Source organism: Antechinus flavipes, chromosome 3, assembly GCF_016432865.1.
Source record: "Antechinus flavipes isolate AdamAnt ecotype Samford, QLD, Australia chromosome 3, AdamAnt_v2, whole genome shotgun sequence".
Classification (NCBI taxonomy): domain Eukaryota; kingdom Metazoa; phylum Chordata; class Mammalia; order Dasyuromorphia; family Dasyuridae; genus Antechinus; species Antechinus flavipes.
Window position 1 is genome coordinate 40794171 of NC_067400.1, and position 27759 is coordinate 40821929.

General features: G+C 43.1%; 1 protein-coding gene across 9 annotated transcripts in view; it reads right to left on the minus strand.

Annotated features, from left to right (window-relative positions):
* Positions 1–27759, minus strand: part of MCF2L2 (MCF.2 cell line derived transforming sequence-like 2) — a 333832-nt gene that overhangs the window by 12708 nt on the left and 293365 nt on the right. For all 9 annotated transcript variants that reach the window (XM_051983258.1, XM_051983256.1, XM_051983259.1 and 6 more), the window contains 5 exons: positions 23225–23446; positions 19522–19614; positions 19163–19241; positions 14989–15061; positions 3606–3718 (listed from right to left, as the gene is read on the minus strand). In XM_051983258.1, coding sequence (XP_051839218.1) covers positions 3606–3718; positions 14989–15061; positions 19163–19241; positions 19522–19614; positions 23225–23446 — 580 coding nt within the window. The remainder of the gene's footprint in view (positions 1–3605; positions 3719–14988; positions 15062–19162; positions 19242–19521; positions 19615–23224; positions 23447–27759) is intronic.

The following is a 27759-nucleotide window of genomic DNA, read 5'->3' on the forward strand; positions in this document are numbered from 1 at the left end:
CTTAGCAGGAAGGAAACAAGGGGACTTGGGTGAGCAGCAGCTCTTTAGATGTAGCCTGGTGAATTCTTCACATGTGATCATTTATTTAATAAGAAAATTAACCTTTTTCTTTAAAAAAAAAAAACACAATAGCCTAAAGCACTCTCTGGGGATCACCATCATAAGCACTGTTCAGCCGTTTCAGTTGTGACCCTCTCTTGGGTTTTTGGTTTTTTGGGGGCAAAGACACTGAAGTGGCTGGCCATTTCCTTCTCCAGCTCATTTTACAGATGAGGAAACCGAGGCAGACAGGATTAAGGGACTTGCCCAGGGTCACATGTCTAGTAAGGAGCTGAGGCAGGATTTGGATGATTTTGCTGGCTTCAAGCTAACTCAGAGAACCTTCTCAGCCAGTTTCTCATAAAGGAAGTTTTTTGGCCTCAGCAACTCTTGAAAATCACCCCCAGTTACAGAGAGAGTCAGTCTTAGTGGAGGGTATGTACCCATGAGACTCAAATCATAGATTCCTAAAGCATTGGAGTTGTACCAACTAGTCCCAGAGAAAACTGCCCAACTGGCTTCCCGGGTTAGCCAGACAAACCGGTGGGTTTTGTGCCAAAAGCAGGGCATAAGTCACCAACAAAGCCCAAGCTGACAAGGGGTCTGGACAGTTCTGGCAGGTGGGGGAGTCAGGAAATCTATGTCCCCCAAGGTACCAACATGTGACGTTGGCTCTCTCACTTCCCGACATTGCACCCCTCCCACCTGTAACGTCCAGCACTGATTCTAACAGCCCTCAACCATCACTGCTTCTTTTAATCCCGTCATTTCTCTACCACCGGATTAAATCCATTTTCTGCAGCATTATTATCAGTGATGTAAAGCTTTGTAAAGTCAGATTCAGCTTCTGAGCATAAGCAGGTAACTTTCCACAGTTTCTCTAAAATGACTGGAGGGGAGAGAGCAAAGGAAGGGAAAGGAAAAAGGACAGGAACTTGGAAAGGGGGGCATAGAAGTAAGAAAAAAATCGTTTAAACCCTTGAAGAGGCCTGAGGTCTGTTCCGGTAGGAACTCCCTCATACATATAATTGCCCATGAAATTTTCATATATATAAATTTCACAGGCAATTATCCTTGTTTGTATCGTGCATCACATGAGGCAATCTGGTGAAAGCTATGGAATCCATAGATTTCCTTTCTTAGAATAATGTTTTTAAATGCATAAAACAAAGTACATAGGATGAGAAGATAAGTTATGTTGAAATGTGGATATTAAAATATGTTTAAAAAAGCAAACCCACTAAGGTTAATCATCTCAGGTTAAGGACCACTTGATGAGATTAGCATAGAACTTTGGGCCCAGTTCTTTACCTGCTGCATAAGGGGAGATGGATTATAAAACCTCTGAGGTTTTATATGATGATAGACTTAGAGCTGAAAGGGATCTTAGAGGTTCTTAGTCCAACTCCCTCAGGGTTATGAGATTCATTCCACACTGTCTGCCTATTTAGAATAAGTGCTTAATAAATTCCTGGCACAAAGTAGGGGCCTAATAAGTGCTTGTCACAGAGTAGGTGTTTAATAAGTGCCTGGCACAGATAGGTGCTTCATAAATGCTGATAAAGAGCAAATGCTTAATAAGTTCCTGGCACAAAGTAGGAGCCTAATAAGTGCTTGCCACAGAGTAGGTGTTTAATAAGTGCCTGGTACAGATAGATGCTTAATAAGTGCTTGTTGCCTAGAATTAAATCGGGAAAGGAACAGGTGAGGGTTTGTCACAGATTTTTCTGTCTCAGCCAAAATTTAATTAGGATTCAGTCCAGCCTGCCTCTGATGTACAGGGATCTCTGGGGAACTCCAAAGACTATTGTCAGGGCTACAGCTGGGGCTCTGGCTGAGCTGAGAAATCTCCATTGATGGAGTCCAGTTGCTGGCCATTCCAGGACTTGTCCAGACAGATTTTAAGAGACTTCTCACTTAGGAATTAATTAGCCTCAGAGTCTTCGATTTTTTTTGATCCCAGTAAATCCAGGGAGAATTTCAACTACTCTGCATGTGACCCAATCTTAAGATCCTTTACCATCCTGGCTGTCCTGGTCTTTCCTGGTGACCTGAAATGGCCATCTCCATCTCCCCCACCTTAATCTTCCTTCCAACTCTCTGGATGCTCTCAGCTCACTCCGATTCCTATCTTAACTTGGTTTTAAGTTTTTAATTTAAAAACTTATAAATATGCTCTGAGACCCAATAGAGTTGTTTGGATTGGAACAATCTCGTCTGAAAATGATCTTGAAGGCTAGACTTAGAGTGTTCAAGCATTAGTTTCCATAGCTGTTTTCTTAAATGACCTCTGAAGTCCCTTATAGCTCAGGATCTCTGATTCTCCACAAACCTAACTTCTCTGTGCCTCAGTTTGTTCATCTATAAAATGGGAAGGCTGGATTTGTGATTCTCTATCAGTTTAATTTCAGCTTAAAAAAGAAAACCTGCAAGAACCCATAATGCAACAGGGGAAATGGGAGTTTGGCAGGAATTCTTTGTTGTAAGAACATATATATGTGTGTGTGTGTCTAGATCTGGAAGGAACCTCAGAGCCCAACCTCTCATTTTTACAAATGGGGAAACAAAGGCACAAGTCAAGATCCCTTGACTCCACAAAAAATGCTTAAAATTGCACCAAGTCAAGTGGCTAACTAGTGACAGAGTTGTATCTCAAACCCTTAGAGGTGAAAAGGCTTTTAGAGATCACTTTGACTGGTGCAGGGGAAAGAATGCCAGATCTGCTATTAGAGAGGCTGGGTTCAAATCTCACTTCTGCCGCTTTGGTGAGACCTGCAGGTCACTTATTTCCAGGCTTCCGCTCTCTCCTCTGTACAAAGAGGCTGCTGCACAAAATGGCTTAAGCAATGTTTGCTTCTAGCTTTAAATCAGTGATCCCAGAGACGGGTCACCTTATTTTTACAGCTGGAAAAACTAAGTACAGTGCACAGAATGACTCTTCCAAGCTCAAAGAGGAATCCACATTAGCAAGATCGGGTGATCTCACTCCTAGGCTCTAGGAAGAGCAAATCCCACAAATCCTGGGTTTGAGTGGGACTAGAGTGCAGCTTTCTGCCTCAAAGGACTCAAACAGGTTACTGAAAATATTAGACTTTTATTAATTTTATTATTATCACTGGCTCTCCAGGAAAAAAAAAATATAGGTACAACATACTCTTAAATTGAATCTGCATTATTAACATTTTCTAGACAATCGACAAAAACAATAAATCAAAACCTGATTTGAACCATTTCTTGATTAAATTCCACAAGTGATTTGAACCTCGCCGGTGAGAGCCATTCCCAGCACAGCTTGTACTTTTCTACCTTTGTTTTTCAACATGATCAAGCTGAGATCTGCTCCTCCCTTCGGCTAATTCACCCTCAATAACCAACTGGGAATAGCTCTTTCGTGGCCCACAGGTGGCCACAGCTCTGATGACTTTTCCGTCTCTTTCTCCCCCCAGTTTAATGGTGGGCCTAGGATTCGGCGTCAGGGCTCCCCTCGCTGACGCCATTCCCCAGTGAGGACTCAGGAGGAGGAGGAGTCCTTGCCCACTGAGCCTCCCCACCCATGAGTCCCTTACCTGGCTTTTGCCTGGTGCTGTTGGGACTGGGATTTTGGTTTTTGCTGCTGGAAGTTTCTAACTCCGATGACTCGGGCTTGTTTTCATACATACTTGCTGATTTTCGGTTATACCTTCGGAGAAAGAAAACAGACGTCAAGAGGAGAAAGGAAGAATGACCAAGAGCATCTTCATCTATTCCGTTCAGTTCAGTCCAATCACAGGATCACAATTTTGGGGCAGAGAAGGCCGTGGAAGCCCAACTCCCTCTTTACAGATGAGGACACGGAGACATAGAAAATGACTCGCCCAGATTTATAAAGCTAGCAAGTACGGACCCGGGATTCAAACCCAGACTTTCCTATCCAGATTAAGCCCATTTTCATGGTCCCATGTTGTCAATTCAATTCCGATCCTAAGTAATATAAAGACCAAAACCAAATAAATACAGAGTTCTTTGCCTGAGAGAGATTATCACAAATATATCGATAAGAAAATACAATCGTAGTCCAATCCACTTTCTGAAATTATGCGGTTTTAGGAAAGTTGTCAGGGTTTGGGGATCATGGGAAGCTGAAAGGACAACTGCCCCAAGTCTGAAAGAGCCATATCCTTGCATCTCTTTACCTGGTCCACAAAGGGGGCATCTGAAAGGGCTGGAGCAGGGGAGGGTTAGGCTGAGAACCTCCAAGTCTGACAGCCTGAATTTCATCTGGGGACTGGGGACCTCAACAGATCTGGAGACCCTCATCACACACACACCCCCTCCCCAAATGTACAAACAAAGTAAATGCATACAAACTATTTGAGACAGGGTCGCATCAGTCCCGGGGAAATTAGAGAGAGGCTTCCTGGAGGAGGTGGTACTTGACCTGAACATAGGAGGGGCAACCTGATCAGCTGTAGTTGGACATACTAACTTGACCTGAACATAGTGATGTCATTTTGGTTCTCTTTGAGAATGAAAAACAACCAACCAATATAGTACTTCCCATGGGCCAGGAACCAGGATAAGCATTTATTATTATTATTATTATTATTTCATTTGATCCTTACAACAAACCTGGGAAATTTTTCAAGTGCTATTATTATTCCCATTTTTACAGATGAGAAAACTGAGGTCAAGAGGGCTATTATTTCCATTTTTACAGATGAGAAAACTGAGGTCAGGAGGGGTTAAGTAACTTGTTCGTTAGAAAGTGTCTGAGATTTGGACTCAGCTACTCCTGACTCTAGCACTCTATCTAATTGCCCATTTAATCAAAATATTCCCACTATCACACTTTATTTATTTAATTAGATTTGTAATGGCAAAAGCATTGGATACCCAGTGGATGCTTCTTGGACATGATTTCAACCTGGATTTTAGGTAGTCTGAAGCTAAGGAGCTCCAGGTGAGACAGCCTGGAATTGGCAGGGGAAACTTAAACTGGCTTTGAGGTTTATACCTGTCGGATCTCAAAGTAATCTATCTCCTAGGGAAGCCGACAACTCTGGAAGTGGCTCAGATCCCCTGGAAGCAGCTACACTGCTACACTTCCTCTTTCTCTCCCTGATCTTCCCCTGAATTGTATCTTTGAGATAATATTAGAGATTCCTGCTTCTACCACAAGCCTTAAAACAAAGTTCTCTTTATCATTTAATTAGCATCCTGACCAAGAAATGTTTGAGGATTAGCAGAATTTGGGTTTTGCTCAAGTAGACATCCAGGAACACCCAGCCACAATCTAGATTAAGTAACCATACCCAGGGCTGCCCAACTAAGTCAATCAGTTCTCTGTTTCTCTTCAACTCAGGATGTGGGCAGTCCAGCTCCTCATTATGAGAAAAAAAAAAAAAAAAAAAAAAAAAAGGGAACTTTTCACATCTTCCTGTCCCCTTAAGATATTATTCTATATTCCTTCCCTTCTCAGCCAAACTTCCTGAAAAAAGTTGTCTATACTTGCTACTTCTACTTCCCTTCTCTGACTCACTTCTGAACCCTTTGCAATCTGGTTTCCAAACTCATTTGCAATTGTTTTCTCCAAAGTTGCCAATGATCTCTTAATTGTTATCAAGCAAGTTGTCTTTCCTCAGTCCCTCTCCTTCTCTGTATTTTACATTGTTAACAGTCTCCCCTGTTTTGGGTTTTCCTGATACTGATCCCTCCTAGTTCTTCTGGATGACCATTGCCTCTTCATTCCCTTTGATGGAATGGTCTTCAGATCATTTCCCTTAGTTGTGTGTTCCCTGTGGTTCTTTTTTTTAGACCCTCTATTTTCACCCTAGAACCTCTATTTCGTCCTTTAAAGTCACGGATTTAAAAGCAAAAGGATTATTGAGTTTGCCTTCCACTAAAGAAAATGAGAAAGAATGGGATCAAACATGTGTAGAAGTTACCCTTGATAAGGAGAAAGAAGATGAAGTAAATTGGGTTTAAGATGAAGAAAGTGGAAGAGGAAGTTGTTATGGAATGACCTATTTTCAATAAAAGAAAGTTCAAGGTTTTTAATTGAGAGAGGAGACCAGGAATTATGAAAGCTTGAATAGAGAAATAAAGGTTTGGAATAGTTTCTGTAGAGAGTATTATATATATATATATATCCACATATATTACATATAATATTTATTACATTATATTATTTATATTATATTATATATAAGAAATCATCTAGGGAGGAATAAAAGGACTCCCTTGCTGCAGTGAGGGTCCAGATAAAATTGGATAATTTCTTTATAACATGCACCATTGTATAACTTCTTCCAGCTCTATTTGGCGGCTCATGAACAGCATCAGAGGAAGTGAGTGATGGGAGTAATCCAGAGTTGAGATCTGGTGAGAATAGTTCTCTTGGAGGTTGAAGGGAACTGAGGAATTGGGAGGCTCGGGAGTTGGAGGAATTACTAGTGTGAACATTGATGTTTATTATCATCATAACGGCTGAAGTTGGGGAGAATAAGATGGTGAGTCAGAGGCAGATCGTTTTGTAAAAACAGTGTATAAAAGCTGCTCAGATGGGGATAGGGCAGGAAGTCTCTTTGGCATGAGTTTCAAAGGTGGAGACAATAATGAGTGATGGTGGTAAAAGAAAGTGTGGAAGTGGGAATCGAGACGTGTCTGACTTCTTCGGGACCAGGTGTGGAGAGGTAGAAGGGAAGATTTAGCCCGTGCTATTGCAGATGTTGATCCCCTATAGACAGAAATCAGGTCTCATACGGAGCTTTTAGGTGGGACGTGTGAGAAAAAGATTTAGGACTAAGGGGAGTTTGCTTGTTGCGGATTAGGAATTCCAAGGACAGAATAGAAGGGGTGGGGGGTAGGGTTGGAGTGGCCTGGGGCAGGTCTGGGAGGGGTGGGAAAATGGGAGGTTGGGGGAGAAGCTCGAGGGGTAACAATGGGTGCCATCATTACTGGGTGCTCCCGGTGTTCGAAGGGTGGAGCAGAGGATGGCGGGCTGGACCTGGCTCTAGAGAGAGACAGGCAGCCCCTGGTCTGTGCTTCTGGAGCTGCTCCTCTCCCTAGGCAGCTCAAGGAGGGAGCGATGGTGGGGGGTTGTAGGTGGTGACGTGTGGAATCCCTCACAGGCCTAAAACATCACCTTGGCTCACAGTCCAGAAAGTCAAGATGAAATTATTGGCCAAGCCCATGCCCCCGGGGGGGGGGTGAGTCAGGAAGAACCAGGGGGTGCTGTGCCAGGTGAGTCACAGGTAGAACTGGAGGGGCGGGAGGGCAACCGTGTCCTTTTAGGGATGAGAAAGCTGAGGATTGGGGAGGGGAAGTGTCCACAGTCCCAAGCAATCCAGCCCATCTTGCTGCTCACATCCTGACTTCAAATTACAATCTGTCCTGTCATCACCCCCAGGAGTTCCTAACTCCGATGACTCAGAAGCTCAGCCAGAAGAGCTGTCCTTGCAGATCAGAGCAGGACTATTTGCTGACTCTCCAATGAGGATTCTCTGAAGAAAAAACAGACACGTGACCTGGTTCTCCTCGGTTTTCCCTCCCTTCTTATTTCCTTTCTGCAATAAAAGAGAGCCACGGAGTGTCTCGGAGGCCATTGCGGGGTACTCCCACTCTCCACCATCTAGTTGACTGGGGATCTCAACATATCTGGAGACCCTCATCACACACCCCCTCCCCAAATATACAAACAAAATAAATGAATGAAAGATGGTAAATAGAAGATGGAGAGATAGATGGAGAGATAAGTAAGATGACAGATAATAGATAGACAATAGATGTGTAGATGTAGGCAGATTCATAGAGAGAATTGGTAGAGAAATGGATAAATGATAGATGATCAACAGATTATAGATATAGAAAGATAAATGAAACAGATTATAAAGAGTTAGATAGATGATAGAGAGATAGATGGAAGATAGAAACATGGATAGATGATTGATGAAAAATGGTAGATAGATGATAAAGAGATAAAAGATGGATAGAGGAAAGGATAGATAGGATAACAGTAGATAGATGATAGACATAAAGATATGTAGGCAGATTCATAGAGTTGGTAGAGAAATGAATAAATAATAGGTGATCAATAGATTATAGATATAGAAAGATAAACAAATGAAATACATTATAGAGAGATGAGTGGATGACAGATAGATGATAGAGGGTAGATACATGGATAGATGTTTGATGAAAGATGGTAGATACATACATACATGTGCAGATTCATACAGAGAGTTGGTAGAGAAATGGATAAATAATAAATGATCAATAGATTATGGATATAGAAAGATAAATGAAATAGATTATAGAGAGTTGGGTGGATGATAGATAGATGGAAGATAGATACATGGATAGATGATTGATAAATAGATAGATAAATGGATAGAAATATTTTGTTTTCAGCCCTTGCTATATTGCTAAATGCTGGGGATACAAATACAGACAAGACAGTCTTCACTTATTCTCAAGGAGCTTACGTTCTAATGGGGGAACACAATGTTGGAGACCTAAAAAAGGAAAAGGGGACCTGCACCCAGTGAGGAGAAGTCTGGAGAGAGCATCCAAGTGTATGTGAGGTGACGCATATTCGGAGTTCTTCCTAAAACAATGGGCCCAGAGAGGAAGCCCCTAGCCTGGGGAGCAGAGTCTCAGGTCGGAGCTTCAACTAATTTATCCACTTTAAATCACAAATTATTTTTCCTACCTCCAATTACAAATGGAAGGTAGAAAAGGAAGAAAGAGAAAATACGGATAGTACAGGTAAAGGTATGAGGAGGGGGAAACAAGGTAGGTTTTTAGGGGAATATTAACCAGAAATCACATCTCAGGATGCTTGCTATCTGCCCTCTGCTCCCTTTTGAAATCCTCATTCCTGTTGCCCAATTCCTCTAATCCTTCAGTCTACAGAGCTTCCATTCAAAAGGAGGTTACAGTAGAAATTATTCTCGGAGCAACAGATTATCACCCTGAGAGCTGAGGCAATCCAGTTTTTTTGCCTGAGAACAGAGGTCATGATATTCTTATCTAAGGTCTACATATGATTTCTTTTATAGCATTTAGTAGTAAATATTACTATCTTTAGTCTAAAGAAAAAAGGAACAGCATTTTCTAAAGCAGTGACTTGTAATCTCTTTAGCCACTGATAAGTCTAAGGTGTGCTTGGGAAAAAATGAACAAAGAGATAGGGGGAAGGGATTTGGAGTAAGATAAAAAGGAGGGGAGGGGCAAAGCAAATGGGAGAAAAAGAGAAGAAATGGTGGAGAGTGGGAGTACCCCCCAATAGCCTCTGAGACACTTTGTGGCTCTCTTTTCCACCAGGAAGGAAATAAGAAGGGAGGGACAACCGAGGAGAACCAGGTCACGTGTGTCTGTTTTTTCTTCAGAGAGTCCCCCAAGACTCAAGTTCATTTGAGAGATGGCCAATAGTCCTGGTCTGATCTGCAAGGACAGCTATTCGGGCTGTCACTTCATTGGGCAACATGGAGGTGACAGCCTTAAAAGTTTAGTATTTGAGAGCTAGGAGGGACGTAATGGTTTTTTAATCCAAACTACCCATTATAGAGATCAAGAGACTGAGGCCTTGACAGCCCCTTGGTCAAGATCATTCATCCAGCCAATAGCAGACTTTAAGCATCATACCTGGAGGTCAAATGGTAAAGGCTCTAGGGGAAGCTCTGTCACTTCCCGTAGGTCTGATATGTGGTACACATGGGGGGGGGGGGGCTGGTTATGTGGGGGCAGTGGGGTGGGATCCAGGCAGAGTTGTGACTAGTGATTTTTGTATCTGGGGCCAAATATTGAGAAGAGGAAGTAGATTCATCTGTAATGTGGCTGCTGTTAAGAGGAATAGAGGGTCATGGGAAGGTTAGTAAGAGAAGTAGAGGGAACATGGGAAGTGCTCAGGAAGTTCCTAAACTGCTAAAGAGGGAGAAAGGACACCCCAAGAGATAAGGTCGAAGCCATTTGTAAAGGTAGCCCTGATAGGGAAGAAAAGTCCTCTGGAATATTGCTGTCATTACCACCCTCTAAACATTTACACCCTGGGGAGAAACCCTTATCACCCTACCCTAGTTGCAGCTCTGCCTCCAGAGAGAGTTTCTTTCCAAAATCACTGAAGCCATAATTAAGGCCTGATGTGTAACCGAGCTAACGTGCAAATAATTACAGCATTTACTATGAGTAATGGAGGAAAAAGAAGAAAAGAAAACAACCAAAGACAATGGAATGACTGACATCTCTGGGACACATTTTTGGGTTCAGTGACTGCCATGAACCACATTCTTGCTCTCCGGCTCTCCCAGAGCCCGAGGCCAGAAAACTCGTGTTTAGACTGTGTGTAATCCCCGCCAGACCCAGAAAGCTGCTGTTTCCGGGGTGTCAGGGGCTGGGAAGACACTGGGCAGTGGTAACAAGGAGGGACAAGGCCCTGGGCCTAGACAAGCATGCGGGGCCCCCCTCTGAGATCACACCCCCTGGTCATCCGCTTCCCGGCCTATGGACACAACACTTGGGGAGAAGTTCACCAGGGGAATCCTTGCCTTCTTCTGCTGAATAAGGCTTTCTAGAGTAATATGGCAGCCGCTACTCGGATGATGTCTTCAACAGGAAAACAAAAGAACAAATGTTCAAGGAAATGACCCAAACCACTGGAATGAAGGCCAGAATCTTGATGTGTCAAAAGCAGGGGGAAGTCCAAACCGCCTCAGATTGTGGATGATTTATTTTTTAAAAAGGAGGAGGAAGTCCCCATCTCTGAGATCAGGCCATCAGTGAGAAGGAAGTTGGGGCATTTTTGGTTTGATTTAACCACCCCTTGGTTCTTTTTTACACACTTTTTACACACCTGGAACGCCCTTCCTGCTCCCTTCTGCCCTGCCTTGCATTAGGATGGCTCGAGTGACCGGCCCTTACAGGCCCCCATCCCTGCCCCCTCCCTTTTGAGGCTTTGTGGAGACTGCATTTATTCTCCCTGCACAAGTTTTCACACGCGTGTCCCCAGTTAGAACATAAGCTTCTTGAGAGTAGGGGATATTTTTGCTTTTTCTTCTTGCCCTTGGTTAGCACAATTCCCTGCACGTGAGTGAGTAAGCGCTTGGGAAACGCTCGTCCAACGCTGGTCCAGCATTTGGCCAGAGGAGCCCCCAGACTTGGGGGGTCTCAGAGCCATAAAGACTTCCAATCCCTCCTTTCCGAGCCTGCTGTGTCCGAGGTCTTGTTGCTAATTAGCAGGCTTGCCAGGAGCAAGGGAGAGGATGTTTGGTGAATATACATATATTCCATTTTACATCGTGTGTGTGTGTGTGTGTGTGTGTGTGTGTGTGTGTATTGTGATTATCAGAGTGGGGCTTTTGCCCAGCGCCAAGGCAGCCCTCATCCCTGCTGGTTCTGCTCCCAGTTTCCCTTTCATTTTCTGGGTTTTGTGAACACCGGAATAAGTTGAAAGTTGATAGGAAGGGTTGATGATGACATTAAATAAATAATAATAAAATAAACCAGCCCTGCCTGGAGCCAGCCCTAGCGGGAAGGCTGTGGGAAGGACCTTCGCCCCTGGAGGTGATTCCTTCACTTTGGCCGGTTTCTTGGATTTTTCACTCTCCTTCACAAAGTCCACTTTCCCACTGGTTCATGCGTGTCTAAGTGTGGCTATGCCCATTTTACAGATGAGGAAAGGGAAGGAGTCAAACAAGTTCCCTTCAGCATATCATGGACCAGGGGTCTAACTAGAAGCCCCTTAATGGAAAGGGAAACCAGCCCCTTCCAAGGGAGCCCATTCACTGTGGGGCAAGCTTTCCCCTACACCCCCAGCTAGGTGGGACAGTGCATAGAGCCAGGAAGATCCGAGTTCAAATTCAGCCCCTGACACTTCCTGGCTGTGTGACCCTGGGCCCGCAAAACCTTGTCTGCCTCAGTTTCCTCATGAATAAGCTGGAGAAGGAAATGACCAAGCGCTGCAGGGTATTTGCCAGGAAAACCACAAATGGGACAGGACTGAAACAACTCAACAGCAATAACATATCTTTGTGGCTTTCTGTTCCCGACCGCCCTCTGGGACCCAAAGGACAAATCTAAGCCCTGTGGCACACGTCAGTCCTTCCCGTGGCTGACCAGTTATCGCCCCAAGCCTCCTCTCCTCAGGCTAACAGCCCCCATCTGCGAGTCTGTCGGCACCGAGAGGGATTTTCCAGCTTTGGCCATCGCGGGCTGGGGAGCAGGCCGGCTAATATCTCCCCGGCCCTGGGGGAACCCATCAGAGCCTGCCTGCTCAGCCACCTCGGGCCCGTCTCAAGGCAGTGATGACGGCACCCCGGCCCCAGCCCCGCATCCGGCCCCAGCCCCGCATCCGCACCCCAGACCCCGCACCCCGGCTCCGCGATGGCACCCCGGCCCCGACTCCCGCGCCAGCACCCAGGGCCCGCGCCCAGACCCTGAGCCCCGGCCCCTGCCCAGCGGCCGCACCCAAGCCCCTCACTCCGGGCCCCCACCGGGCCGGCCCCGGCCTCCGCATTCGCACCCCGGCCCCGACCCCGCGCCAGCACCCAGGGCCCGCACCCTGGCCCCGGTGCCGGCCCCACCGTCCACACCCAGGCCCCGCGCCCAGACCCCACGCCGGCCCCGGGCCCGCACTCAGGCCCCGCACCCCAGACTCGGACCCACGCCCGCACCCCGGCCCCGAGAGGGCACCCCGGCCCCGCATCCGCACCCAGGCCCCGCGCCCAGAGCCCACGCCCCGGCCCCGACCCCGGGCCCGCACTCAGGCCCCGCACCCCAGACCCGGCCCCATGCCCACACCCCGGCCCCGCGAGGGCACCCCGGCCACGGCCCCCGCCAGCACCCCGAGATGCTTGTGTACGCAGGGAAGTGGCTCCTGATTGGCCGAGACACCTCGGACAGGGAAGAGGTCTAGAAAAAGGAAGACCCCCCTTCCCCAAAGCGTCGCCACCCTCGGACACAGCCGGCGGGCGGGGTCTCAGGAAGCGCGGGGCCGGCAGCCGGGGGAGTAGCTCTCTCTGCCGGCCCCTTCTCTACTCCCGGCGGGCCAAAGGGCCCTCGCGGGGGGCCAGCAGCCCCTGCTTACAATCCACACCTTCCTCTCTTCAGAAATCTTCGCGAACTTATTTTTAGGGTTACAGCTAAGGATTCTATTTTCACTTCACCGGTGGTTTTCAATTTATTTTTTGATAGATTTGCATATTTGTACCCACCTGGGGATTTTCCCCTATAAGTCCAAATGCTTAATGGGTTTTCACTTATATATCTCATTACAGAGATAAGTATTTCCCCTTTATTCCTTTGAGAATTCTCTTTAAACACACAACGAACATTCAATCATCTTGAGTCTTGGCGTAAAACTCAACCACTGTCTGCCTCAGTTTCCCCATATGTCAACTGGTGATAATACCCCACGGGCTTACAAGGAGCAAGGGAGAGGATGTCTGGTGAATATACCTATATTACATTTTACAGCCTATATAGAGTGATTATCACTTAGTGGGGCTTTTGCCCAGCGCCAGGGCAGCCGCAGGAGCCCTGGCCCACAGATCTGTGCAGATGGCAGAGGATGTGGGCAGAGGGTTTACTGAGTACATCTGGTACCCATTACATAGAATTCCCAATTCCTCTATGTTTGTCTGCCTGCATTTTGGATTTCCTTCACAGGCTAATTGTATACTATTTCAGAGTCCGATTCTTTTTGTACAGCAAATAATGGTTTGGACATGTATACATATATTGTATTTAACTGATACTTTAATATATTTAACAGGTATTGGTCATCTGCCATCTAGGGGAGGGGGTGGGGGGAAGGAGGGGGAAAGTTGGAACAGAAGGTTGGCAATTGTCAATGCTGAAAAATTACCCATGCATATACTTGTAAATAAAAAGCTATTAAAAATTTAAAAATAAATAAATTTTTAAAAAGTATATCTGGAACCCCCTCACTTCCAGTTCCTATCATGGCAATGACTGATCTTCTTGGTTTTCTTCCAGCTTTCCCTTCCCCTGCTAAGAGGGGGCACCGGGCACTCAGCGCTGCCCCTCATGCAGATTGACCCTAGGCATCTCTCCCCACCTCTGCCCCAGGGAATCCCTTAATTCCTCTGCTCCCACCCCATCTTCTACACCAACTGTATCAAATGGATTCCCGCATTCCTGATATTGCCTTCTTGTTCGGTTGTTCTGCGGTTGTGTCTTAGCCTCCATGACCCCATGTGGGGTTTTCTTGGCAAAAACAGTGAGACTGGTTTGCCATTTCCTTTTCCAGCTCATTTTACAGAGGGGGAAACCGAGGCACACCACTTGCCCAGAGTCACTCAGCTAGATGAGTCTTTATGAATCCAGGTCTGGCACTCTATCCACTACTCTATCTAACTGCCACTGACTCAGAAAATCACAAATTAACATTATATCATGCTGTGTTTTTATTTACTGTGTCAAACACTTTCGAATTACATTTTAATCTGGTTTGAGGCACACTGAGGAGTTTTATGCTGAGCTGGTGAGTTTTTCACTCTGTTCTCTATAAAGTCTTTCCTGATCTCCCTCTTCCTCTACTCCCCACCTGCTGGTGTCTTTCCAAATTACTTTGTATTTATTGATTTTATTGATATTTCTTTTAAATTATTATTCCATATTAAATTCTTAAATATATAGTCATTATCCCCATTAGAATATCAACTTCTTGACTGTAGGAGTAAATGGACTGATTGTTTTTTGGGGAGGAATATGTTTTAAATTTTTTGGTTTTTAATGGTATTTTATTTTTCCCCCCCATTATATATTGGTTGACTGTTTTTTATCCGATTTGCTTAACACAGTGCCTGGCGCATAGTAGGTGTTCAATAAATGCTTGTTCATTGATGACTAACAGGATGCTTCTCTTGAGTGATTCCTGTGCAAATATATAATAATAACTATAGTAAAAGCCCAGAGAACAGCAAGAAGAGCCTCAGGTTGAGGGACACTTACCTGGAGGAGCTGGATGTGTCCATCGGTGCATGATAGACGCTTTCTGTGATTCTTTGGTGTAGCTGACTTGCTTCTGTTCAAAACAAAACAAAACTCTTAATCCTCCAGAAATCTACAACCTAATTTTACTGATTCACTGATGTCTAAGAATAATCAGATATTCATTATACACTTCAACAACAATGCTATATGATGATCAATTCTGATGGACGTGGCCCTCTTCAACAATGAGATGAACTAAATCAGTTCCAATTGATCAGTGATGAACCGAACCAGCTACACCCAGCGAAAGAACTCTGGGAGATGAGTATGGACCACAACATAGCATTTACACGCCCTATGTTTTTGTCCGCTTGCATTTTTGTTTCTCTTCCCAGATTATTTTTACCTTCTTTCTAAATCTGATTTTTCTTGTGCAACAAGAGAACTGTATGGATATGTATACATATATTGTATTTAATATATACTTTAACATGTTTAACATGTATTGGTCTACCTGCCATCTGGGGGAGGGGGTGGGGGGAAAGAGGGGAAAAGTTGGAACAGAAGGTTTTGCAATTGTCAATGGGGAAAAATTACCCCGGCATATGACTTGTAAATAAAAAGCTATAATAAAAAAAGAATAATCAGATATTAAGGGAATCCATCTATAATAGATGGAAGGTGGAAGACAGATCCTCCATTCAATGAAGGCGCCCAGGGCAGCCAGCTCCTAATTCCCCATTGGCTATACTCTGTGCGCTTCACCCCTGGGTACCATTAATAAGCATTTTCCATCCATTCACTTATTCTTTCATTCATTCCACTTTGCGGCTCACAAAAGCTCATTCCACAGTCCTAGCAATCGATGAGGGGGCCCACCCTCCCAATCCCAGCAGAATCATTCAATCAGAGCCATTACTGCCTCCTGGCCTCTGTGAGTTTGTTGCCTGAGTTGCTGGATTGGAAAATAGTTCATTTAGGCAACTGATTGAGAGCAGTATCCAAAGGGAACCAACCCACCATAGCTGGCGGCAGTCTGAACGGGTTCATGCTCTCCATCCATCTGGTCCGGCTTGGAACTGGCCCCAAACCCCTTAATGACAGAGCTCAGGTAGAGATGGGGGAGAGGTCCAGGTCCTCCGGCCTGAGAGAGTAGGCCTCCAGGGAGAATAAGGGCTGTTGTCTACACATGGTTCTGAGGTTTACAAAACACTTTACAGCCACGATCCCATGTTACAGATGAGTAAACTGAGACTTAGAGCTAAAGTGATTTGCCAAGGATCCTGTGGCTAAGTATCCCAGGTAGACATCAAAGCACTGGATCATTCTGAACTCTCAACAAACAATAATAATCACGATAGCTAACAGTTACATAGCACTATAGCTTAGTGTCTTTACAGCTATTATTTGGTTCAATCTTTCTAGCAACCCAGAGGCGGGGGAGGCTGTTATTACCCCCATTTTACAGATGAGGAAACTGAGGCAACTGATCTAGCTTAGTGCTTTATAGCTATTATTTGGTTAGCAATCCAGGGAGGAGGCTGTCATTACCCCCATTTTACAGATGAGGAAACTGAGGCAGCTGATATAGATGATATACCTCTCCCTCCACTGAAGTGGTCAAGAAGTGCTACATTTCAGTCCTTGTTATAGTTCCTCTGTAAATCCCTTTGTAAGACCTAATTGTCAATAAAGGACTAAGTGATATCCAAGCATTTATGGAGAGCCTACTGTTTGCCAAGCACTGTGATAAGAGCTGGGATATCTGGGTAGATACATGGGGAGGGGGAAGAATTCGTGGATGGGAGCTCATTCACAACACAGCCCCAGCCCCTCGAAAGTCACTTCCAAGGTTGCTGAGGGTAGCAACAGACTTATTTGGAGGATCCAATCTGCTAATTCAGGTGGGTTTGGGGGGAGTTATTTACATGTTGTGTATCTCATTAGAATATGAATTCCTTGAGGGCAGGAACCATGTTTTTGTCTTTATTTTTAAGCACAGTGCCTGGCACAAAGTAGGTGCTTAATTAATGCTTGATGACTATCTGACAAACGGATCAATGCTACTTCAGATGATACCTCATAGGGGGAGTCTGGAGCTGGTGAGGCTAGGAAAGGAGGCTGAGGTATGGTCTAGCCAAAGGCTTGGCCCTGAATATGGGCCCAGGGAATTTGTGGGGGATGGTGGGTCAAAGGGAAGGGGTCATATTTGTTTAATAATATTGTTTAATAAGCAAAATTATTTAATAAACATTGCTTGGTTTTATATTTATGCACTTTTCTCCTCTGTTAAAATGTGATCCATTGTCTCCTAATTCTGCAGCCAGGATGCCTTTCCTCTGAACCACACTCCACCACTGCTGCTCAGTTCTTTTCTCTCCATCCTTTCCCCCTCTTTCTCTCTCCCCTCCCATCATCCTCTTCCCTTTCTCTTCCCTTCTTCCTTCTTTTCATCCTCCCCTCCTCCTCTCTCTCCTCCTCCTCCTTCTTTCCATCTTCCTCCTTCCTCCCTTCCTCTTCATCTTCTTCCTATTCCCTATCCTGCTCCTTCCTCTTCATCATCCTTCCTTTTTCCATCCTTGCCTTCCCCCTTCCTCTTCCACTACATCCCACTGTCTCCCAAATACATGATGGTCATTTCTGATCCAAAATTTCTGTTTGGGCTAATCCCACTGCCTGGATACCCTTTCTTTACCCTTTTCTCATGGGTGGTCTTTCCAGCCCAATGAGCTTTGCCTAGTGAGATATGCCAGCCCACAGTGTGCTCCACCTCCTCTGAACACATTCACCCTAAGCACCCCTTCTTTTTAAACACAAATTCCCATGTCATGCATTCCTAACGTTTCATGTTGGGGTATAAGAAGCAGGACCCTAGACTGAGACAGTTCTAATTCCATTACAAACTCTTTGTGGGACACAGGCATGTCACCATGCTCCTTCATACCCCCATTTCCTTACCTGTCAAAGGAGGGCAGCAGATAAAATGAGCTCTAGGGTTCTCATGGAATTCTGGGCTTGCCAACTGTTTCCCTACCTCTCCTATCTTTTGGCTTATACTATTTCATTTGATATTGCTATATTTATGTGGATAAATAAATGCATAAATGAATGGATGGATAACAATAAATATCCTGGTCTGATTTCCCCACTCATTTCTCTGTCTTTTTCAGTTTTAGAAATACATTTCTGATCTCCAGAGTGAGCTCTGCGTTATGTTCTGTGACTTGAAAACATAATTTTCTTTTTGCTAAGGCAGTTGGGATTAAGTGACTTGTCCAGGGTCACACAGCTAGGAAGTGTTAAGTATCTGAGACCATATTTGAACTCAGGTCCCCCTAACTTCAAGGCTGGTGTTGTATCCACTACACCAATTAGCTGCCCTAGCACATAATTTTCTACACAAAAAATATTGGCTTAGGAAAAATTTAGAATACAAAGTTTTGCAGGAGTCAATGCTGAAAAATTACCCATCCATATATTTTGTAAATAAAAAGCTTTAATTTAAAAAAAGAGAGAGATTAATTTGTATTTCTTCCTTGGACCTAAGGCTGGTAGATGGGGCCAAGCCCTTGTTTCCCTCCTGGTAGGCAGATGCCACCCTGAATCATTAGGTTTCAAACCCTTCTCTGGTTTTTTGTCTCTTTCTATTTTATGTTCGCTTTCACACATTTGCAGAAAGTGAAAGTATGCTGGTCTCAGACCGTATTTGAATTAAATATTGCCCATTGAGCCATCTCTTTACAATTTTGATCCTGGCACCCAGAGATTGATGACAAAGATTCAGTCTGGTCTTGAGGGAAGGGGCCTGGGAGTCAGAAGGCCACGCTGGTTATCATGTCCTGTAAAATGGAACCAACCCCACTTTGGGCGCCTGCCTCCCAGGGCAGGAGAAGGCAAGGTGAGGGGCCATGAATTCTGCACAGATGCTGTGGGCACAGACACAGACTGGTGCAGAGGGAAAAGAGGATCTGGCCTCCTGGGGAGCCACCCTAAGTCTTCAGCAAAAGCTGTAGGACCCCATGCTCTGGCTATGCAGGGATATATGGTTAAACTCCATGGCCACGGAGGCTCCTTCTCCTTCAATATTCTCTGCTGGGAACAAACATTCTCCAGTGCAGGGAAGAGGAGGGAAAAGGGCTGTCAAAGGGTGTTGGGTAGGGAGGGACAGATGAGTCAGGAAGGGCTCCCCTACCTCTGCAAGCTTCCAGTTGTCCCGTCAAGACTTTCCGGATCTCAGAAACCCAAAGGTTTTTCAGTTCTACTGAAGATGCCTGCAGGGAGAGGATCACAGAAACTCTATGGCATCGGACCTGACCAGTGATAGACATTGTTCTTGGGAACTAGAGCTCTTCTTGGTGTACAGGGCTACGGTACCCCTCAGTCACTCAGCCCCCAAGCATTTATTAAACACCTGCTACTTGCTGGGCAATTCGTTAATAAATCATCGTTTGCCTGATTGACTGATGGGAGATAAAAAGCCCCTGACAGTCACAAGCTGGAAATCGGGGGAGGGGAGAGAAGAACTGTCCCACAGCCAGACATGGGGCTCACCTGGATGATGTACACTTCTTCCCGACCATTATACCAAATTTCAAACTTCTTGTTGTCTCCTTTCACATTTTCTGTGATGCCGACCATGCTCATCTAGTGCAGAAAAGAAATATCTGGAATCAGTTTTTCTATTTGCCGAGGTTGAATGACCGTGATCACCTCTCTGCCTTTCCTTCCCATGCCTTCCCGTTTGTCTCTGTCTCACTGTGTTTCTTATTTCTGTCTCTGTCTCTCCCTCGCCATCTGTCTGTCTGTTTCTCTATCTTTGTGTGTGTGTGTTTTTCTTTATCTCTCTGTTTCTTTCTCTTTGTCTTTGTGCGTTTCTGATTGTCTCTTTCTGTTCTCTGTGTCTCTCTCTTTCTCTATGTCTCTCCTCCCCCCCCTCTGTCTCTGGCTCTCTCTGTCTCTCTCTTTCTCTCTTTCTGTTTTTGTCTCTGTGGAATGGATCTAAGCGAGGCAGAGATGAACCTCACTCTCTCCTTCAGAGGCAGCAAAGTCCAGCGACAAGACAGAAGTCAAGATGCAGTCAGTGACCTTGGCCTCTCTACATTAAGGTCTTTTCTAGATCTAGTTAATTATTATGCTATAAGAAATGAGATACATGAAATACAGGATCAAAGAAATACAGGAAAACATGAGGGAATTCCATGATGGGTCAAGAACCAAACTGACATTAATTATTCAAATAACAGCTGGCACAAAACCCAGGAAATTTGTACAAGAGAAAACATGTTTAGAAAGGGATGCAGAAACAAATGATATGATTTTATCTGATTAAAGCTATAGACTTTTTTCTATATAAGCTGTACATAATAGTTATTTACAATTATTTTTTAATTCCTCTTTATGTATTTAAATGTCTGAATTTGTTGGTTACCAAAATTATAATTATTGCTTTAATCTTTTTGCCCATATTTATACAAGTATTCCACTTTATATATATTTTTCCTACTGCATATTTTTAATGGTCTTTAACTTCCTCTTATATGTTCATTGTTTAACTTTGCCACTACCTTGTAAATGCCTTTTAGTGCTAGAGTTAGAGGCATAATGAATTATCAGAATAATCCATAAAGGAATCATTTTATATATTTATATGACCATATTAGTCTAAAGGGAGACAAATGAAAATTATAAAAACTACTACTATTCATAATTAATAATTGTCTAATAAGACTATTATCTCAAATCCAACTGTACGTGTGTGTGTTTGTAAAGACCTTCCCATGAATGATCTCACCCAAGCCTTGTCTGATGCTGATGTGATTGATTTTCCATTTTACATATGGAGAAACTGAGGCTCCAGGATGTTTAGAACCTACAGCCTCTAGGTATAGATTTTGAACCCAGGGCTTTGCTTCTTCTCAGCAAGGTTCCACTCTAGACCACCTGCCTTTTCCCCAGCATCCACCACAAGACTTGCTTGGTTCTTGGCTCGTGGACATTCGGGGAGCAAGGTTCAGTTTCTTGTGTGAGGGGAGCTCCGGTGCAAAGGAGGGCTTAGGAAATAGCATGGATTTTTAAAAACTGACTCTGACTCTTTCTTCGTACTAAGTGGAATGAGCTTAATAGGAAACGGAGAAGTTCTTGCGAGGAACTAAAGAACTGAAGAAGAGGACTTTTCAGCCCCCAGCAATATAGGCAAGGAGTGAATTTAAAATTTAGGATTTAGGAATATCTGGATAAATAGACCATCCTGGGAGTCTGAACCCTCTTGGTTCCTAAGCAAGGAACCAAGCTCACGCTGGTGCAGGAGCAGGGGGTCAGTCTCTGAAACGGACCCTACCTGGGGGGAGGGGAGATGGGCAGGGAAGAAAGCTTGCAGTCTTTCTAAGGAACTTCCACAGTGAATTCTCCTGGAGCTGGGAAAACAAGTTCACCTGCCGGGAAGCCAGAGGGCAGTCCTGGAGTCAGGAAAACCCAAGTTCTAATCCAGACTCAGACGTTTACTAGCTGTGTGATTCTGAGCGAGTCACTCATCCTTAGTTACCCCATATGTAAAATGGGGCTAATTCTAGCACCCCCTCCCAGGGCTATTGTGAAGATCAAATGAACTAATAATGAAAAAGTACCAGTACACAGCAAGCGTTATATCAATGTTAGCTCATTGTTATTATTGTTATTGAGAAAAACTTCTTAAGCCAAACAAGTAGGGATGATGGGCTTTTCAAGGGAGAGGTACACCTAGAATTCAAGCAGCATCCGGGTTTCTAAAGTGTATTCAGTTGATTAGTTGATCCCAAAAGCATTGATTAAGCACTGGTTATGGGCAGCTAGTTGACACCACAGTGCATCCTAGCCAGGTCATTTCACTCTGTGTGCCTCAGTTTCCTCATCTGTAAAATGAGCTGGAGAAGGAAATGGCAAAGCCCTCTAGGATCTCTGCCAAGGAAACCCAAAAAGGGTCAGGAAGAGTCAGACAGGACTGGATAATGTGCCAGACACCGGGCTGAGCAAAGGGTCACAATTTTTAGCTGGGGACCCTGGGCCTCAGTTTTCTCATCTATAAAATAGGAGGGCTGAAATAGATGCTTCTGAGGTTCCTTTAGATGTAATCAGTGAACTCATGATTTAGTCTCTCCTTTTATAGATCAGAAAACAGAAAAAGGGACAAAGAGAGATCAAGAGAGACAGAGAGACACACAGAGAGGGAGATGGAGAGAGATAGAGACAGAAAGGAAGAGACAGAGAGAGAGAGAGAGAGAGAGACAGAGAGAGAGACAGAGACAAAGAGAGAGAGACAGAGAGACAGACAGAGAAGGAAAAGGGGAGAGAAACAGACAGACATATGGTTTTCATTCATTAAAATATGAGCTCCTTCAGATCAGAGATTGGCTCACTTTTCCCATTTATTAACACAGAATTTGGCACACAGTAGGTACTTAATAAATGCTTTCAGTCATTTGTTCATTGCAGAGGTAGGGGACTGTGCTTGAGATGCACTACATGAGCATTTAATTGATGGGGTAGTTTTGATGAACTAATTTTTTTCCCTCTTGTTTTAGTCTTTATTCTAAAATAGATGACTCTAGAGTAAAGGCAGTAATGGAGTGCTTTTAAAATAATGTGATATAGGATGGAATTAGAAAAATATAGAAAGACAAAGGAAGATGTTCTCCACCTTCAGAGAAACTAAGAACAAGCGTAGTAAGTCTTACATATGTGTATATGAATGTATATGTATATAATTATAGATTTCTGTGCATGGGTATGGATTATGTGCATATGTACATATGAATCATGTATATACACATAAACAAAAATACACACATTTGTGCCCTTAATTGTAGCCTTCTAGGAGAGGGGAGGAAAGAATGTGGAAAGAAGAATAAAACAAAATGCACAGCAGAGAACAAAAGAAAACCCATAAGGAAGCAAAGATGGGCAGCTCTGAACACCATGTGTAGTATTTATTATATAGGCTTTATTGAAATGGAAATTTATTGCCTTATATTTTGCATCCTGTCTTATGTTCTGCTTTACACATGGCAATTATATATATTTATTATAATTATATATATATTTACTATTTTGTTTTTAAGTTTAAAATAAATAAAAGGGAAAAAAAAGAAAATAGCTAAAAAAAAGTATCAGCTGGCTATTCCCAGTCTCAATGAAGACTTCACACCAGTGTGGAGAAGGGGCCATCCCATGTGCCTCACTCTGTCCCAGCTTGATGTCCTTCCCAGGGGACCGCTCTTACCTTGAGAGAATGTTTAAAGCTGTAGGACGGAGACTTCTCGTGGCCGTCGGCAGTGTCCTCACGCTTCTTGCAGAAGAGCAGGATCTTGGCGTAGAGGAAGAGGTGCCGTTGCATGGGCTTGAATCTGGCCAGGTCTTTGACCTTGTTGTGTCCCTTCTTGTGGTCGGTCCAGACGCTGAAGGAGCCCTGCATCAGCAGCTTGCCCAGCTCGTGGAGGTCTCCCTGGGGACACACAGAGGCACAAGGAGAAGTAAGCAGGTGTCCACTAGGGAGAGAAAATCCTCCTGGGATCGGAGATCTCACCATCATCATTTTAGAGCTGGAAGGGACCTTAAAGGTCATATCTTTTTTTTACTTAAAACAAAACAAAACAAACAAATGGAACATGGATGCCTTTAGATAGTTTCTACCCCGATCCTGCCTTAAATCCTGCCTTAGCGGATTGATTTTCACTTATTATTATTCATACCAATCTTTCCGATTTCTGGTCTCCCTAAACTGTGGCACAAGAACTAAACTCAATATTGTAGATGTGGGTGATCTAAAACACAAAGATATGTGGTCTGGGACATGCAGGGACATGTAATGTGGGTAATCTGGAACACAAAGACATGCAATCCAAGAGAGTTAATCCAGGTGATTTAGAAAACAAAGACCTGTAATCTGGGCTAGTTAATCAGGGTGATCCAGAACACAAAGACACAATCTGGATGATATAGAACACTCCACAAAGCTCAGGTGATCTAGAACACAAAGACATGTGATCTGGGAAAGGTAACCTAGGGCATGTAATCTGGGTGATCTAGAATGTTCAAAGACTTGCAATACAGAAAGGCAATCAGGATGATCTAGAAGAACACAAAGACATGTCATTCAGGGTGATCTAGATGACAAAGTCACAAAGCTCAGGTAATCCAGAGATACACAACCTAGGCAACCTAAAACACAAAGTCACATAGCTCAGGTGATCTAGAGCACAAAGACACGTAATCTGGGACAGGTAACCAGGGGCATATAATCTGGGTGATCTAGACCACAAAGTCACATAGCTCAGCTAATCTAGAGACATACAACCTGGGCAATCTAGAACACAAAGTCACATAGCTCAGGTGATCTAGAACAGAGACATGTAATCTGTGATAGATAACCAGGAGCATCTAATCTGAATGATCTAGAATGTTCAAAGACTTGTAATCAGGAAGGCAATCAGGATGATCTAGAACACAAAGACATAAACTGGTGAAACAAAGACATGTAATGTAGGCTAGTTAATCTGGGCAATCTAGAACACAAAGACATGCAATCTTGACACAAATCACCCCACTCAGGGGATCTAGAACACAAAGATGTGATCTGGAACAGTACATATAGTCCAAGATAGTTAAGTTTCTGAATCCTCTCTCCAGGAAATTTTTAGAGGCTAAATCCAGAAAACATACTTTTCTAAATTTTTCTCAGAATCCTCAATCTTTTCTGCATTCTCTCTCTAGAAAAACTTTTTTTAGACCCTTTTCTAGAGGCTCAATATAGAAAACATTTTTTAAAAACTATTTTCTGACCCTCAATCTTTTCTAGATTCTTTTCTGAATCCCCTTTTGAGAAAAAGTCTTTCTAGATTCCTTTCTAGAGCCTCAATCTAGAAAATATTCTTTTATAAATTCTTTCCAGAGCCACAAACCCAGAAAACATTTTTCTAGATTCCTTTCTGGAGCTTCAATCTTTTTTTTTAGATCTTTTTCTAGAGCTTCAATTCAGACAAATTCATTTTCTAGAGTCTTAATCCAGAAAAATTATTTTCTAGATCCTCAACATTCTTTTCTAGATTCTTTTCTGATACACAATCTTTTCCAGATTTTTTCTAGATTCTTTTCTGGATCATCTCTCTAGAAAAACTCTTTTCTAAATTCTTTTCTGGATCCTCAGTTTTTTCTAAATTCTTCTCTGGATCCTCAATATCTAGATTCTTTCTAGATGTTCTTCTGGAGCATCTCTCTAGAAAAACTTTTTTTTTCTAGATTCTTTCTGGATCCTCAATCAGAGCCTCAATCCAGAAATCATTATTTTCTAGAGCCTCAATCCAAAGAACATTCTTTCTAGATTGTTTTCTGGATCTTCTGTCTAGAAAAAAACTTTTCTAGATTCTTTTCTGGAGCTTCAATCTTTTCTAGATTCTTTTTTTGCATCCTTGATCTTTTCCAAATTCTTTCTATATTATTTTCTGAATCATCTCTTTAGAAAATCTTTTTTTCTGGATTATTTTCTGCATTCTTAATCTTATCTAGATTCTTTTCTGGCTCTCTTTCTCTCAAAAAAAATTTTTTTAGATTGTTTTCTAGAGTCTGAGTCCAGAAAATTCTTTTCTAGATTCTTTTTTGGATTCTCAAACTTTTCCAGCTAATTTGGGTGATCTAGAAAACAAAGACACATAATCTGGGACAGATAATCTGAGTGATCTAGAACACAAAGGCCATACAAATCCAGGCAATCTAGAACACAAAAATGCACAATTCAGGGTGATCTAGAAGAGAAAGACACATGAGCCAGGTGATCTAGAACACAAACACACACTTTCACGGTATGAATGGTTTAGAACACAAACCACAACATTTATTTGATCTAGAACACAAAGATATGTGATAGTTAAGTTTCTGGATCCTCTCTCTAGGGGAAAAAAATCCTCTTTTCTATAGTCTCAATCTTTTCAAGATTCTTTTCTAGAGCTTCAATCCAGAAACCAATTTTTTCTAGATGCTTTTTCTAGAAAATAAAGATCCATAGTCCGGGACAGTTAATTCAGGTGATCAAAAATGAAAAGACTTGTAATCCAAATGATCTGCAACACAAAGGCATGTAATCCAAGATAGGCAATCCAGGACATATAATGTAGATCTAGAATGCAAAGACATGTAATCTGGGACTGCTAATCTAGGTGATCTAGAGTGCAAAAACATGTCATCTGGGTGACCCAGAAGCAAAATCTGGGACATGTAATCTGGGTGATCTATCTAGAATGCAAAGACATGCAATCTCCCTCTGCATTCTAGACCAACCAAAACTTAGGTTCTAGAGCACATTGGCTCTCTGTTTCTGTATTCTAGATCACTCTAAGCTATGCCCTCTGCTCCCTGTCTTTGTGTTCTAGGTCACCCAGCTCCCAGTCTTTGTGGTCTATATTAGCCATTTCCCCTGTCTTTGATTCCAGATTACCCCAGGCCCTTCCTGCATTCCTTGTCTTTGTGTTCCAGATCAGAAGCTTTCTCTGTCCTTGAGGTCTAGATCAGCCATTTCCTTTGTCTTTGGTTCTAGATCACAAAGCTCCCTGTCTTTGTTTTCTAGATTACCTGGGCTCTCTGTCTTTGTTGTCTAGATTCTTCTTTGAAATTGTAGAACCAATTCACAGCTCCTTCAACACTTTATTAATATATTTATTTTTCTTCATCCTCTTCAGTGTTAGTCATTTCTGATAGATATGAGGTGGACTTTAAAGTTGCTTTACTTTTCATTAATCTAATCAATAATGATATAGCACATTTTTTTCATGAATATATATACCTTTTTTCAGAGACACTTGTTATTAAAAAAAATCAATTATTTCTTCATTGTCTATGGTAACTTTTACAAAAATATAGTTTCTCTAATTATCTTTAACTCTATTTCTACTTTGAGATCATGCTGGTCAGCCTGCCTTTTTAACTTCATCTGAAGCAATAGATTCTGCTGCAGCCCTTCATTTTAACTCTGTGTGTGTCTTTCTGGTTCATGTTTGTTGTTGGATGGGGATCTTGAATCCATTCTGTTACTTGCTTTCATTCATATTCATGGTTATAATTACTGTATAATTGCCTCCATTTTACTTTTTCCTCCTCATCCCCCCCTTTTATTCTTTTTCTCTTCAAAAGTCTGTTTTCCTTCTGATTACTTCCTCTTTAATGAACCCTTTCTTTATGCTCCTCTTATCTCCTTCACCTTCTACTTCCCTATTGGACTAGATAGATTTCTTTGTCCGATTGCATGTAGGTATATATATGCATATACACACATAGGCTTTGTTGTTATTCAGTTTTATCTAACTTTTCATGATCTCAAGGACTATATAGTACAGGGACCTTCTTTCCTCCACAATCTCTTCAAGTCTGTCCAACTTCATGTTCATTATTTCTACAATACAACCCTCCCATCCCATCCTCCCTACTCCCCAAGACAAAGATTCATTATATAGACTACTCAGGAGATGTGGAAAACAATCCCCCTATTTCGTTCTGCCTCATAGCTCTACTTCTCCCCTGCTTGCCACACAATGCTTGCCACTGATGCAAAGCCACAGATTAACTACAGCAGACTCTCCATCTCCACTTCTAGTTGTCTAAAATTTCCCCAAGTCGTGGCTCAGAGTTGCAACTGGAAATTTTTATTCCTCAGGCAAAATGAGATGAAGTGAACATAGTACATACTCTTCCTTTCATAGGATTGTAAGTTTTCAGTTGGAAGGAACTTTCATTTAATCTAATCCCTTAATTTTATAAACGAGGAAATGG